Source organism: Pseudochaenichthys georgianus, chromosome 10, assembly GCF_902827115.2.
Source record: "Pseudochaenichthys georgianus chromosome 10, fPseGeo1.2, whole genome shotgun sequence".
Classification (NCBI taxonomy): Eukaryota; Metazoa; Chordata; class Actinopteri; order Perciformes; family Channichthyidae; genus Pseudochaenichthys; species Pseudochaenichthys georgianus.
In genome coordinates, this window is record NC_047512.1 from 21,666,424 (window position 1) to 21,681,843 (window position 15,420).

The 15,420-nt window shown below is 41.9% G+C and overlaps 4 protein-coding genes across 4 annotated transcripts in view; all 4 read right to left on the reverse strand.

Annotated features, from left to right (window-relative positions):
• Window positions 1-10,653, reverse strand: part of LOC117453751 (protocadherin alpha-C2-like) — an 81,690-nt gene extending 71,037 nt beyond the window's left edge. Inside the window, exon 1 of the mRNA XM_071204637.1 lies at window positions 8,066-10,653. Coding sequence (XP_071060738.1) covers window positions 8,066-10,468 — 2,403 coding nt within the window. The 5' untranslated portion in view covers window positions 10,469-10,653. The remainder of the gene's footprint in view (window positions 1-8,065) is intronic.
• LOC117453753 (protocadherin alpha-C2-like) lies at window positions 381-2,978 on the reverse strand. The gene has a single exon (XM_034092718.2). It carries the CDS (start codon window positions 2,793-2,795, stop codon window positions 381-383), a length of 2,415 nt encoding a protein of 804 aa, XP_033948609.1. The 5' UTR covers window positions 2,796-2,978.
• On the reverse strand, window positions 4,231-6,837 carry LOC117453752 (protocadherin alpha-C2-like). The gene has a single exon (XM_034092717.1). The coding sequence runs from the start codon at window positions 6,643-6,645 to the stop codon at window positions 4,231-4,233; it is 2,415 nt and encodes an 804-aa protein (XP_033948608.1). The 5' UTR covers window positions 6,646-6,837.
• Window positions 10,611-13,430, reverse strand: pcdhb (protocadherin b). Its single transcript, XM_034092254.1, has 2 exons — window positions 10,954-13,430; window positions 10,611-10,676 (listed from the first exon to the last, which is right to left on the reverse strand). The coding sequence occupies exons 1-2, from the start codon at window positions 13,330-13,332 to the stop codon at window positions 10,611-10,613; spliced, it is 2,445 nt and encodes an 814-aa protein (XP_033948145.1). The 5' UTR covers window positions 13,333-13,430.
• Window positions 13,431-15,420: the final 1,990 nt, after the last annotated feature.

The following is a 15,420-nucleotide window of genomic DNA, read 5'->3' on the forward strand; positions in this document are numbered from 1 at the left end:
GGGGATATTTTGACACGTGAAATAGCGAGGTTGCCTTTAATGAGAGTATCAGCGCCACAGAGCGGTCCGGTTGTTTGACGCTGTAACGTGTTTCCAATGGTTCCCTCTCAAGGTGACCGTGGGTTATTTTTTGTCTAATGTATAACACCAATCTTTGAAAATTGCAGGATGATGTAATGAGGATGCTTAAAAAGCATGGATCAAGGTTTAAAGGTGAGCTGAACATGAGAGACGGCTGCAGATATTGTTAAATATAATTATGTTGTTTTTTTGTTTGTCAACTTTGTTTTGATAAAGATATATTTAAAACCTTCTACAATGTTATATGGCACGCTACGTTAATACGAACAGAAGATTGTAGAGACAAGTTATAACTATGATCATACCTGCAGAGTGGAGGCTGCTGATCCACTAGTGTCTGTGAGTCCAGTGCCTCGTGGTAAACTGGACACGATGTATCTGGAGCCCTTGGGCACAGGCTGTCTGACCACCATCTTTCCTTTCCTGGTCTCTGCTAGAAACATACTGTACCAGTAGGCGTCGTTGGAGACCAGAGTGGAGTCTGCGATGCTGGAGTTCCCCTCACTGATCACACTGTTCCTGCAGGGAGGAGCCGCTTTGCTGGGCTTGGGTTTCTGACACTTGATCACGATGGTGACCAGTATGGTGATCAGCAGGAGAAATGACACGGAGCCCAGACCGATGACCAGGTACAGGTTGAGGTCTGAGAAGATGTCATATTCCAGAGGCACCTCGGTCATGTCAGAGTAGGCCTTCACGGCAGTCTCCACTGTGGACAGCTTGATGGTGACTGTAGCAGAGAGGGCAGGCTGCCCGTTGTCCTTGGCAACGACAACCAGTCTCTGGTGGCGCGGGTCTCTGTAGCTAAACATCCTCATGGTCCGGATCTCTCCGTTGTATTGGTCCAGACTGAACAAGGTGGCGTCAGTCACCTGCAGGAACTGGTAGGTGATCCGGGAGTTGTGCACCGAGTCTGTGTCCAAGGCTATCACTTTAGAAACCAGAGAGCCTTTATCGGTGGATCTGGGGATCTTTTCCTCCACCACCGAGCCGTGTGCGCGCCACGGAGACACAATAACCGGAGCGTTGTCGTTCTGGTCCACAATGATGATGTGCACCGTCACGTTACTGCTGAGAGGAGGAGAGCCAGAGTCCCTGGCCTCGATGTGGAAGAGAAACTCCTTCTCGATCTCATAGTCAAAAGTTTTTAGTGCGTAAAGATTCCCGTTCTCTGGGTTGATGGAGAACAGCATGGACATGGAGGTGTTGGCTATCTCCCTCTCTAGGATGAAATAAACTAGATACTGGTTTTCATGGAGGTCAGGGTCAAACGCAGTTGGGGAACTGAGCAGGGCTCCAGGAGCGTTATTCTCCTCCACACGTATAGTACAAAATGACTGAGGGAACTGTGGCACATTGTCATTAACATCCAGCAGCTCTAAGGTCATGGTCTCATTGTCAGACAAAGGAGGAGAGCCTCTGTCTGTCACAGTGAAAGTGATGTCATATTCAGGGACCCTCTCACGGTCCAACGGCTCTGACACCACTAATTCATAATAGTTATCAGAGGACTCCCTCAGTTTGAAAGGCATGTTATCAGGAATGTGAAGATCAACCACTCCATTGTCCCCTGAGTCTTTATCACTGACACTCACCACTGCTATCACTGTGTCCAATTCTATGTTTTCATTGACTGGACTCAGAAAGGATTTAATAGATATTTCTGGGTGGTTGTCATTCATGTCTTCAACCAGAATGTTTACAGTGCATTGTCCTGATAAACTATTAACTCCTTTATCTGTTGCTATAACTTCCATATCATAAATCCTGAAGTCCTCATAATTTAACATTCCTTTAACAGTAATTTCACCAGAGGAAGGATTCAGATTAAATGTTTCCTGCGTTTTCTCTGATGTATATAAACTGTAGGAGTATGTTATATCAGAATTTGAACCCTCGTCTTGGTCTGTTGCATTAAAATGAACAACCAGACTTCCGATGGGAGAGTTTTCCATTATTTTAATATTGTAATTTATTTTTCCAAAAGTAGGAGTGTTATCATTTGTGTCTAAAACACGAACGATAACACTTGCAGTGCCAGAACGTGCAGGTGTGCCTCCATCTACAGCTGTGAGAATTAAATTATGCACAGCCTGCTGCTCTCGGTCTAAACTCTTTGTTAAGATTAATTCTGCAGATTTCGACCCATCTCTTCCAGTCTGAACTTCAATATTAAAATGTTCACTTTCGCTAAGATGGTAGATTTTCACTGAATTGCTTCCAACATCAGAATCAACTGCATTGCTGAGAGAGAACCTCTCTCCTTTCGGCGTTGCTTCAGATATATCTAAATGTATGACGTCTCTCCGAAATTGCGGGGCGTTGTCGTTCATATCCAAAATTTCTACTTCTATATTAAAAATACGGACTGGATTATCAAGTATTACCTCCAGTCTAAGATAACAAGACGCTGATGATTTGGTTGTACAAATATGTTCCCTGTCAATCTTCTCTACAATGTACAGTTCTCCAGTCTCTTTGTTCACATCCAGATATTTCTTATTTGCAATAATGTCAAGACGCATCTTCCTCTGATTCAGTGTCTTAACATCTAGGCTGAGATCGGTAGCAATGTTAGCGACCACGGATCCTTCCTTCATTTCTTCTGGTATTGAATAATGAGTCTCTGAGGTCGATATGTTACCAGCGAAAGAAAGAAAAACAACAAGCAGCACGTACCTTCTGCAAGACTGCATTTTTAAAAAGGAGCCCATTGTTGCGTGCAGTATCACTGCACCTTTAGCGATTTAATGTCCCTTTCCGTTGATATTGCAGTTTGCAATCAAGGCTTTCATTGCAAACATGTTCATGTAGAGGTAATCCAAAGATTTGTTTCGGTATGAAAAAGGAAAATCGCGTTTTCGGATTGGAGGTTCAACACCACAGCTCTCCGGTTGTTTCACGGTCTGCCCTGATGACAGCGATTCACTGTCATTCACATTCACGTTTGTGTCCTAATTTATTTTAGAGAAACAGCGCCACCTCTTGCTTATTTAACGGCTATGTGCTTAACATGAGGCACAATCAGCTCTAAATACATTTTAAATGTTTTGTATGGATTTAAAATGTTTTTGTAAACAGATATGCTTGAAATAATTGTTAAACTAATAATGTCTCCTATACTTTTCTAAAATGCTAAATCAAATCTGACCTAATATTTGTTCAAAATAAGTAGAAAAACACATGACATGAGTTGAGCTCAGCTTGATACTTGAAATCAAAATTCATTCAGCGTCAGTAGCCGTTCGTTCGCCATTTTCTCGTGTCACTTGAATGAAAAGTATAATTGCGCACCGATGGCGACTGTGATGTGATGTATATATGACTGGGGAACAGTGACGCTTTGTGCAAGAAAGAGACCAACTTAGAAGGGTTGGTTGAATGATCGTTTTAAATCAACCTAGTGTTGTGTAGTACGAGTTATCCTCAAACATTAGAGTTTAGTCTTTTAAGTATATACTTATAACTGAGATACCTGTACGCTTTTTTTCTGAATTATTTTCATTTCGTCTTTAATTGATCTTTTGGGTGAGTAGTAACCATCTGCAAAACCCACAGTAAGGACTGTTAAGAGTAAGAGTAAAAACATTGATATTTAAGATGTTTAAGAGCTTTGAACAAATAACATCTGGGTGTTTGACTCTTAAAGATATTCTCATTATTGTTCGACTGTCATCAACACGACCATCTTTATAAAGCACATGTACACTGATTTAAAAAGTTGCTATATAGCATTGTCAAACAAAAAATATTGATGAAATTGAATTTGGGGGATATTTTGACACGTGAAATAGCGAGGTTGCCTTTAATGAGAGTATCAGCGCCACAGAGCGGTCCGGTTGTTTGACGCTGTAACGTGTTTCCAATGGTTCCCTCTCAAGGTGACCGTGGGTTATTTTTTGTCTAATGTATAACACCAATCTTTGAAAATTGCAGGATGATGTAATGAGGATGCTTAAAAAGCATGGATCAAGGTTTAAAGGTGAGCTCAACATGAGAGACGGCTGCAGATATTGTTAAATATAATTATGTTGTTTTTTTGTTTGTCAACTTTGTTTTGATAAAGATATATTTAAAACCTTCTACAATGTTATATGGCATGCTACGTTAATACGAACAGAAGATTGTAGAGACAAGTTATAACTATGATCATACCTGCAAGGTGGAGGCTGCTGATCCACTAGTGTCTGTGAGTCCAGTGCCTCGTGGTAAACTGGACACGATGTATCTGGAGCCCTTGGGCACAGGCTGTCTGACCACCATCTTTCCTTTCCTGGTCTCTGCTAGAAACATACTGTACCAGTAGGCGTCGTTGGAGACCAGAGTGGAGTCTGCGATGCTGGAGTTCCCCTCACTGATCACACTGTTCCTGCAGGGAGGAGCCGCTTTGCTGGGCTTGGGTTTCTGACACTTGATCACGATGGTGACCAGTATGGTGATCAGCAGGAGGAATGACACGGAGCCCAGACCGATGACCAGGTACAGGTTGAGGTCTGAGAAGATGTCATATTCCAGAGGCACCTCGGTCATGTCAGAGTAGGCCTTCACGGCAGTCTCCACTGTGGACAGCTTGATGGTGACTGTAGCAGAGAGGGCAGGCTGCCCGTTGTCCTTGGCAACGACAACCAGTCTCTGGTGGCGCGGGTCTCTGTAGCTGAACATCCTCATGGTCCGGATCTCTCCGTTGTATTGGTCCAGACTGAACAAGGTGGCGTCAGTCACCTGCAGGAACTGGTAGGTGATCCGGGAGTTGTGCACCGAGTCTGTGTCCAAGGCTATCACTTTAGAAACCAGAGAGCCTTTATCGGTGGATCTGGGGATCTTTTCCTCCACCACCGAGCCGTGTGCGCGCCACGGAGACACAATAACCGGAGCGTTGTCGTTCTGGTCCACAATGATGATATGCACCGTCACGTTACTGCTGAGAGGAGGAGAGCCAGAGTCTCTGGCCTCGATGTGGAAGAGAAACTCCTTCTCGATCTCATAGTCAAAAGTTTTTAGTGCGTAAAGATTCCCGTTCTCTGGGTTGATGGAGAACAGCATGGACATGGAGGTGTTGGCTATCTCCCTCTCTAGGATGAAATAAACTAGATACTGGTTTTCATGGAGGTCAGGGTCAAACGCAGTTGGGGAACTGAGCAGGGCTCCAGGAGCGTTATTCTCCTCCACACGTATAGTATAAAATGACTGAGGGAACTGTGGCACATTGTCATTAACATCCAGCAGCTCTAAGGTCATGGTCTCATTGTCAGACAAAGGAGGAGAGCCTCTGTCTGTCACAGTGAAAGTGATGTCATATTCAGGGACCCTCTCACGGTCCAACGGCTCTGACACCACTAATTCATAATAGTTATCAGAGGACTCCCTCAGTTTGAAAGGCATGTTATCAGGAATGTGAAGATCAACCACTCCATTGTCCCCTGAGTCTTTATCACTGACACTCACCACTGCTATCACTGTGTCCAATTCTATGTTTTCATTGACTGGACTCAGAAAGGATTTAATAGATATTTCTGGGTGGTTGTCATTCATGTCTTCAACCAGAATGTTTACAGTGCATTGTCCTGATAAACTATTAACTCCTTTATCTGTTGCTATAACTTCCATATCATAAATCCTGAAGTCCTCATAATTTAACATTCCTTTAACAGTAATTTCACCAGAGGAAGGATTCAGATTAAATGTGTCCTGCGTTTTCTCTGATGTATATAAACTGTAAGAGTATGTTATATCAGAATTTGAACCCTCGTCTTGGTCTGTTGCATTAAGATGAACAACAAGACTTCCGATGGGAGAGTTTTCTATTATTTTAATATTGTAATTTATTTTTCCAAAAGTAGGAGTGTTATCATTTGTGTCTAAAACACGAACGATAACACTTGCAGTGCCAGAACGTGCAGGTGTGCCTCCATCTACAGCTGTGAGAATTAAATTATGCACAGCCTGCTGCTCTCGGTCTAAACTCTTTGTTAAGATTAATTCTGCAGATTTCGACCCATCTCTTCCAGTCTGAACTTCAATATTAAAATGTTCACTTTCGCTAAGATGGTAGGTTTTCACTGAATTGCTTCCAACATCAGGATCAACTGCATTGCTGAGAGAGAATCTCTCTCCTTTCGGCGTTGCCTCAGATATGTCTAAATGTATGGCCTCTCTCCGAAATTGCGGGGCGTTGTCGTTCATATCCAAAAGTTCCACTTCTATGTTAAAGATTCGTAGTGGGTTTTCAAGGATTACCTCCAATCGGAGGTAACAAGACGCTGATGACTTGCTCGGGCAAATAGTTTCCCTGTCAATCTTCTCTACAATGTACAGTTCTCCAGTCTCTTTGTTCACATCCAGATATTTCTTATTTGCAATACTGTCAAGACGCATCTTCCGCTGATTCAGTGTCTTAACATCTAGGCTGAGATCGGTAGCAATGTTAGCGACCACGGATCCTTCCTTCATTTCTTCTGGTATTGAATAATGAGTCTCTGAGGTCGATATGTTACCAGCGAAAGAAATAAAAACAACAAGCAGCACGTACCTTCTGCAAGACTGCATTTTTAAAAAGGAGCCCATTGTTGCGTGCAGTATCACTGCACCTTTAGCGATTTAATGTCCCTTTCCGTTGATATTGCAGTTTGCAACCATGGCTTTTATCCCAAACATGTTCATGCAGAGGTAATCCAAAGATTTGTTTCGGTATGAAAAAGGAAAATCGAGTTTTTGGACTGGAGGTTCAGCACCACAGCTCTCCGGTTGTTTCACGATCTGTCCTGATTCACTGTCATCATGGCGTTTGTGTAATGATTTATTTTAGAGAAACAGCGCCACCTCTTGCTTTTTTAACGGCTATGTGCTTAACATGAGGCACAATAAGCTCTAAATACATTTTAATTGTTTTGTATGGATTTAAAATGCTTTTTAAAGCAGATTTGCTTGAAATAATTATTAAACTAATAACAATGTCTCCTACTTTTCAAAAATGCTAAATCAAATCTCACCTAATATGTGTTCAAAATAAGTAGAAAAACACGTGACATGAGTTGAGCTCAGCTTGATACTTGAAATCAAAATGCATTCAGCGTCAGTAGCCGTTCGTTCGCCATTTTCTCGTCCCACTTGAATGCAAATAAGAATTGCGAACGGATGGTGACTGTGATGTCACAAGACTACACATGACTGGGGAACAGTGACGCTTTATGCAAGAAAGAGACCATTTTTAGCAGGGTTTGTTGAATGAACATTTTAAATCAGCCTATGTTGTGTAGTACGAGTTATCCTCAAACATTAGAGTTTAGTCTTTTAAGTATAGTTCCGACTAAGATATATGTACGCTTTTTTTCTGTAATTATTTCATTTCGTCTTTAATTTCTCTGCTGGATAAGTTGTATATGCAAAACCCACAGTAAGGACTGTTAAGAGTAAGAGTAAAAACATTGAGATTAAGATGTTTAAGGGCTTTGAACAAATAACATCTGGGTTTTTGACTCTTAAAGATACTCTCATTATTGTTCTACTGTCATCCACACAAACGTCTTTATAAAGCACATGTACACTGATTTAAAAAGTTGCTATATAACGTTTTCAATCCCAAACTATTGATGACATTGAATTTGGGGGATATTGTGACCCGCAGCGAGGTTGCCTTCAATGAGAGATTCAGCACCACTGAGCTCTCCGGATGTTTGACGTTGTAACGTGTTTCCAATGGTTCCCTCTCAAGGTGACCGTGGGTTACTTGTTGTCTAATGTATAACACAGTTCCTTACAATGGATGGATGATGTAATGAGGATGCTTAAAAAGCATGGATCAAGGTTTAAAGGTGAGCTCAACATGAGAGACGGCTGCAGATATTGTTAAATATAATTATGTTGTTTTTTTGTTTGTCAACTTTGTTTTGATAAAGATATATTTAAAACCTTCTACAATGTTATATGGCACGCTACGTTAATACGAACACAAGATTGTAGAGACAAGTTATAACTATGATCATACCTGCAAGGTGGAGGCTGCTGAGCCACTAGTGTCTGTGAGTCCAGTGCCTCGTGGTAAACTGGACACGATGTATCTGGAGCCCTTGGGCACAGGCTGTCTGACCACCATCTTTCCTTTCCTGGTCTCTGCTAGAAACATACTGTACCAGTAGGCGTCGTTGGAGACCAGAGTGGAGTCTGCGATGCTGGAGTTCCCCTCACTGATCACACTGTTCCTGCAGGGAGGAGCCGCTTTGCTGGGCTTGGGTTTCTGACACTTGATCACGATGGTGACCAGTATGGTGATCAGCAGGAGGAATGACACGGAGCCCAGACCGATGACCAGGTACAGGTTGAGGTCTGAGAAGATGTCATATTCCAGAGGCACCTCGGTCATGTCAGAGTAGGCCTTCACGGCAGTCTCCACTGTGGACAGCTTGATGGTGACTGTAGCAGAGAGGGCAGGCTCCCCGTTGTCCTTGGCAACAACAACCAGTCTCTGGTGGCGTGGGTCTCTGTAGCTGAACATCCTCATGGTCCGGATCTCTCCGTTGTATTGGTCCAGACTGAACAAGGTGGCGTCAGTCACCTGCAGGAACTGGTAGGTGATCCGGGAGTTGTGCACCGAGTCTGTGTCCAAGGCTATCACTTTAGAAACCAGAGAGCCTTTATCGGTGGATCTGGGGATCTTTTCCTCCACCACCGAGCCGTGTGCGCGCCACGGAGACACAATAACCGGAGCGTTGTCGTTCTGGTCCACAATGATGATGTGCACCGTCACGTTACTGCTGAGAGGAGGAGAGCCAGAGTCTCTGGCCTCGATGTGGAAGAGAAACTCCTTCTCGATCTCATAGTCAAAAGTTTTTAGTGCGTAAAGATTCCCGTTCTCTGGGTTGATGGAGAACAGCATGGACATGGAGGTGTTGGCTATCTCCCTCTCTAGGATGAAATAAACTAGATACTGGTTTTCATGGAGGTCAGGGTCAAACGCAGTTGGGGAACTGAGCAGGGCTCCAGGAGCGTTATTCTCCTCCACACGTATAGTATAAAATGACTGAGGGAACTGTGGCACATTGTCATTAACATCCAGCAGCTCTAACGTCATGGTCTCATTGTCAGACAAAGGAGGAGAGCCTCTGTCTGTCACAGTGAAAGTGATGTCATATTCAGGGACCCTCTCACGGTCCAACGGCTCTGACACCACTAATTCATAATAGTTATCAGAGGACTCCCTCAGTTTGAAAGGCATGTTATCAGGAATGTGAAGATCAACCACTCCATTGTCCCCTGAGTCTTTATCACTGACACTCACCACTGCTATCACTGTGTCCAATTCTATGTTTTCATTGACTGGACTCAGAAAGGATTTAATAGATATTTCTGGGTGGTTGTCATTCATGTCTTCAACCAGAATGTTTACAGTGCATTGTCCTGATAAACTATTAACTCCTTTATCTGTTGCTATAACTTCCATATCATAAATCCTGAAGTCCTCATAATTTAACATTCCTTTAACAGTAATTTCACCAGAGGAAGGATTCAGATTAAATGTTTCCTGCGTTTTCTCTGATGTATATAAACTGTAAGAGTATGTTATATCAGAATTTGAACCCTCGTCTTGGTCTGTTGCATTAAGATGAACAACCAGACTTCCTATGGGAGCATTTTCCATGATTTTAATACTGTAATTTATTTTGTCAAAAGTAGGAGTGTTATCATTTGTGTCTAAAACACGAACGATAACACTTGCAGTGCCAGAACGTGCAGGTGTGCCTCCATCTACAGCTGTGAGAATTAAATTATGCACAGCCTGCTGCTCTCGGTCTAAACTCTTTGTTAAGATTAATTCCGCAAATTTCGATCCATCTCTTCCAGTCTGAACTTCAATATTAAAATGTTCACTTTCGCTAAAATGGTAGGTTTTCACTAAATTGCTTCCAACATCAGGATCAACTGCATTGCTGAGAGAGAATCTCTCTCCTTTCGGCGTTGCTTCAGAAATGTCTAAATGTATGACGTCTCTACGAAATTGCGGGGCGTTGTCGTTCATATCCAGAATTTCTACTTCTATATTAAAAATGCGGACTGGATTTTCTAGTATAACCTCCAGTTTGAGATAACAAGACGACTTTGCAAGACACATGTATTCTCTGTCAATCTTCTCAACGATATACAGTTCTCCAGTCTCTTTGTTCACTTCCAGATATTTCTTATTTGCAATAATGTCAAGACGCATCTTCCTCTGATTCAGTGTATTTATATCCAGGCTGAGATCCGTAGCAATGTTAGCTACAACTGATCCTTCCTTCATTTCCTCCGGTATTGAATAATGTGTCACTGAAGTCGATATGTTACCAACGAAAGAAAGAAAAATAACGAGCACCACGTACCTTCTGCAAGACTGCATTGTTACAAATGACCCCATTGTTGCGGGCTGGTTCACAGCACTTCACACAATATAATTTACGTTTCCAGTGATGTTGAATTCGTCTGTAATGGCATTAATCCCAAGCATAATTCTGCAGTGGTAATCACGATTTTTCTTTTGCGAAAAACAAGAAAAACCGCTATTTCGGAGGGAGGTTCAGCACCACGGAGCACTCCGCTTGCTTCACGATCTGCCCTGGTGTCAGCTATACACTGTCATGGCGTTCATGAGCAGTTTTTATTTGTAAAGCAGCGCCACCTTTTGTTTATTAAGGGTTTGTGCTAACCATTAGGTGCATAACAAATAAAACGTTTTTAAAGCTCGTTTATGGATTTAAAGTAGGTTTTTATAAAATATATTGTTTAAAGTACATATTGGAAAAATAAAGATTTTCATCTGATAAAAAGTTGGGGAATTAAATGTCATCTATTATTTATACAAAATACAAATAAAAACACATGACATATATAAATTAGACTCACCTGCAGAGTGGAGGCTGCTGATCCACTAGTGTCTGTGAGTCCAGTGCCTCGTGGTAAACTGGACACGATGTATCTGGAGCCCTTGGGCACAGGCTGTCTGACCACCATCTTTCCTTTCCTGGTCTCTGCTAGAAACATACTGTACCAGTAGGCGTCGTTGGAGACCAGAGTGGAGTCTGCGATGCTGGAGTTCCCCTCACTGATCACACTGTTCCTGCAGGGAGGAGCCGCTTTGCTGGGCTTGGGTTTCTGACACTTGATCACGATGGTGACCAGTATGGTGATCAGCAGGAGAAATGACACGGAGCCCAGACCGATGACCAGGTACAGGTTGAGGTCTGAGAAGATGTCATATTCCAGAGGCACCTCGGTCATATCAGAGTAGGCCTTCACGGCAGTCTCCACTGTGGACAGCTTGATGGTGACTGTAGCAGAGAGGGCAGGCTGCCCGTTGTCCTTGGCAACGACAACCAGTCTCTGGTGGCGCGGGTCTCTGTAGCTGAACATCCTCATGGTCCGGATCTCTCCGTTGTATTGGTCCAGACTGAACAAGGTGGCGTCAGTCACCTGCAGGAACTGGTAGGTGATCCGGGAGTTGTGCACCGAGTCTGTGTCCAAGGCTATCACTTTAGAAACCAGAGAGCCTTTATCGGTGGATCTGGGGATCTTTTCCTCCACCACCGAGCCGTGTGCGCGCCACGGAGACACAATAACCGGAGCGTTGTCGTTCTGGTCCACAATGATGATGTGCACCGTCACGTTACTGCTGAGAGGAGGAGAGCCAGAGTCTCTGGCCTCGATGTGGAAGAGAAACTCCTTCTCGATCTCATAGTCAAACGTTTTTAGTGCGTAAAGATTCCCGTTCTCTGGGTTGATGGAGAACAGCATGGACATGGAGGTGTTGGCTATCTCCCTCTCTAGGATGAAATAAACTAGATACTGGTTTTCATGGAGGTCAGGGTCAAACGCAGATAGGGAACTGATCAGCGCTCCAGGAGCGTTATTCTCCTCCACACGTATAGTATAAAATGACAGAGGGAACTGTGGCACATTGTCATTAACATCCAATAGATGCACTGTTATTGTTTCGTTATCAGATAAAGGTGGTGTTCCTGCATCTCTCACAATCAGTATAATGTCATATTCAGGTACTGATTCACGATCCAACGGTTCAGACACTATGAGCTTGTAATGCAGGGGTCTATCAGATGACTTGTTAAGAATAAAAGGCATGTGCTGATGTATGGATAAGCTTACGTTTCCATTATCACCGGTGTCTCTGTCACTCACACCTACCAGAGCAATGACACTTCCCACGGGGATATTCTCATCCACCGTGTTTTTTACAGACTGTATGGTAATTTCAGGATAATTGTCATTCATATCTGTCACGTGGACGACTACTTTACATTGTCCCAGCAAGGGATGCGTCCCTTTGTCTGTTGCCTCAATGTGCATCTCATACAATTTCATATCTTCGTAGTCAATAGTCCCCTTCACTGTTAACTCCCCTGTGTTAGAATTTAATGCAAATACATCTTGTGTTTTTTCTGACGTGTAAAGGGTGAATGAGTAGACGATCTCTGAATGCAGACCCTCGTCAAGATCTGTGGCGTTGAGCTTCATCACTAAGGATCCAATCGGGGAATTTTCTGTCATATTTATTGTGTAAGTCTGCCTGTCAAATTGAGGAGGATTGTCGTTTGTGTCTTGTACTCTAACAATAATATTGGCAGTGCCGGAGCGCACAGGGACCCCTCCGTCCACAGCAGTCAGTATTAAATTATGAACAGCCTTTTCCTCTCTGTCTAAAGATTTAGTCAACACCAAATCAACATATTGAGTTCCATCACTGCCCGTCTGAATTTCGATGGTGAAATGTTCACTGACACTGAGTTTGTATGTTTTAATTGTATTTTTGCCAACATCTGGATCCACACCGTTGGGCAGAGAAAATCTCTCTCCCGGTGTTGCTGATTCTGAAACGTCGAGCTCTACTCTGTCTCGTCGAAAATGTGGAGCATTATCGTTTATGTCCGTTATTCCAAGTTCAATGTTGAATATGCGCAAGGGGCTTTCTATTATAACATCAAGCTTTAGAAAACATGTTGTTTTCGCCAAACAAAGATTTTCCCTGTCCATTTTTTCGACGATATACAACTCACCCGTCTTTTTATTGACATCTAGATATTTTTTGTTGTGGAAAATATCAAGTTTTACCTCTCGTTGTGCCAAACCTCCAGGCTCAAGTCCTAAATCCGTAGCGAGATTAGCCACGACGGAACCGCTTTCCATCTCCTCCTCAATGGAGTACCGTGTCACTGACAAAGCGCTGGGCCATAGCGCAGACAGGACAAAGAAAGTGGCCAAGAAAATCATCCTTCCTTCTGCGGGGAACAATACTCCAGATTCTAAAGACGTGCGTTGGTTTTGTAGATTTTTAAGACAGGGAAGAGAACATGTCTTTGGGTGTTAAATAAAAAGTGTATCGTCAACAATAAAATCCTTTACAAATGGGTGTGTCAGGACTTCCAGCAGAGAGATGCATCGTGCTTTAGTGGTCAACAGTGACACCATGTGACATAGATCAGTAGCTGTGCAGTTGAATCAATTGTGTTGCTTAATAACTGTAAATAAAATATAGTCTCACAGTTCAGTGACATTGAGCAGGATGTTTAAATAATAATTGTAATGTATAAAGGCTTCCAATGTACTTTCTGGTTAAGAATAGCAGTTATAGTTTACAACTGCATACATTATATATGTTGCCATAAACGAGGGTCCCTGACAGATATTATAAATGCTGGTTAATTTGAAACTATAGACCCTTTCCTTTTATCCTACATCAGGAAAATAATAAGACATGGTTGGATCAATTTTTGTAGCAGTTAATGTGCTCAATATTTGCTGCAACATGACTTGGCACATCAGGAGCTTGTTATTTTTAAACATAGACATTTTATCGGGGAATAGGCAACTTCAAGTGCAAGTTATTTGTGGCATTTTTATCAACAGTGTGACTAACATATTCTTTAAGCTTTTTCTTATTTATTGTTTTTTTTTCTTTAGTTTTGTTTATTTGACAAATAGTTGTATTATTAATCAATGTACATGCCCAGTGAAAAGAACATCAAAGATAACACAAGATAGTCACAGAGCTTTTCATCTGGTCCTTGTTGTTTGATGTTGTGAAGGTGCATGTGATAGCCCTTTCTGCAAGTGGAGGTGAGCACTTTTCACTTTTCAAAAGATAATACATATAGAGCTGCATGTTAACAACATCAATGAATACAATCTACAGCTTACTTTCTGTTTTCTTCATGGCCTTCCTCTGGTTGCTCAGCTGCTGTTTAATAGAAATGCAGGTCATGTGAAATGTCTCTTATATTTAATGGGAATGTGTTGCCATAATGCCTTTCAAAGTTTGTTTGACCCATCGTACACTGGAAACCAGGGCAGTCTCTGCCTATTACCCTTTTCACGCTGCTACAAGTTTCAGCTTTTAGACAAGAGATGTAGAAAATTGATTGGTGGATGTTAAATGATGAAATTAAGTTTTGTCTTCATTTAAATTACACAATGGGCTTTATACAATTTTCTTTTTCTTTGAAATATGACCAGTTCATTAGAAGCCACATCTCAGTCTGCCTTGGTCATTGCAAGTATCAGGCCAGCCAAGTTATTGATGTATTATTAAACCTCAGATTGAATTAAATAAAAAAGATGAACAGATTATTCCCGGGCTCAAAACACTGCAAAGCTACCTTAACAAACCAAACCTGTAACCTTTTAACCTATAACGGTGGAAACAGTTTTTGTCATGCAAATTAAATTCAGTTCAAACTCAAATCAATCAAATCAAAAATAATTTACCTTAAACCTTAGTAACTTAGTACCTTAGTAACTTTCTGTTTCTGATAGGGATCATACTTAGATAGACTCTGATGAGTGAGTTGATCACTAAAATATTACATGTCATTTGGGAAAAGGTCCTGATGGCATGAGTGTGCCCCATTTAATAATCTGTATTGTATTTTTTACAGCATAAACAGTTTACTTACTTACTTACTTTATTTAGCATGATATTGTAGCTAGTGGTTTTAAGGATAAAAAAACAATTAAGTAAATGGATTATCTAAATATGAACATGTTGTCATTGTTTCTTTAGGTGCACCTATAGGGGAGTAGTAGTATAAAGCAACATAACATATCCACACACAAAGCAGTTGTAACAAATGTGTGCTTAACTACTTGTTTATTAAATATACACTACTTTCCACCACCAGCTGTATTTTGGACCTTCTAAGTCCTTAGGTACCAGTAGCTCATTTTGGATGTAAGGATCTGACATCTAACCGGCTGTGGCCACATGATTCCTCCTATAGACCAACAGACATCTTTATTATTCACAAATGTAGCCACTGATGAGAGATGAAGGCAATACAGCCCAAGTTTATGATTATGTTC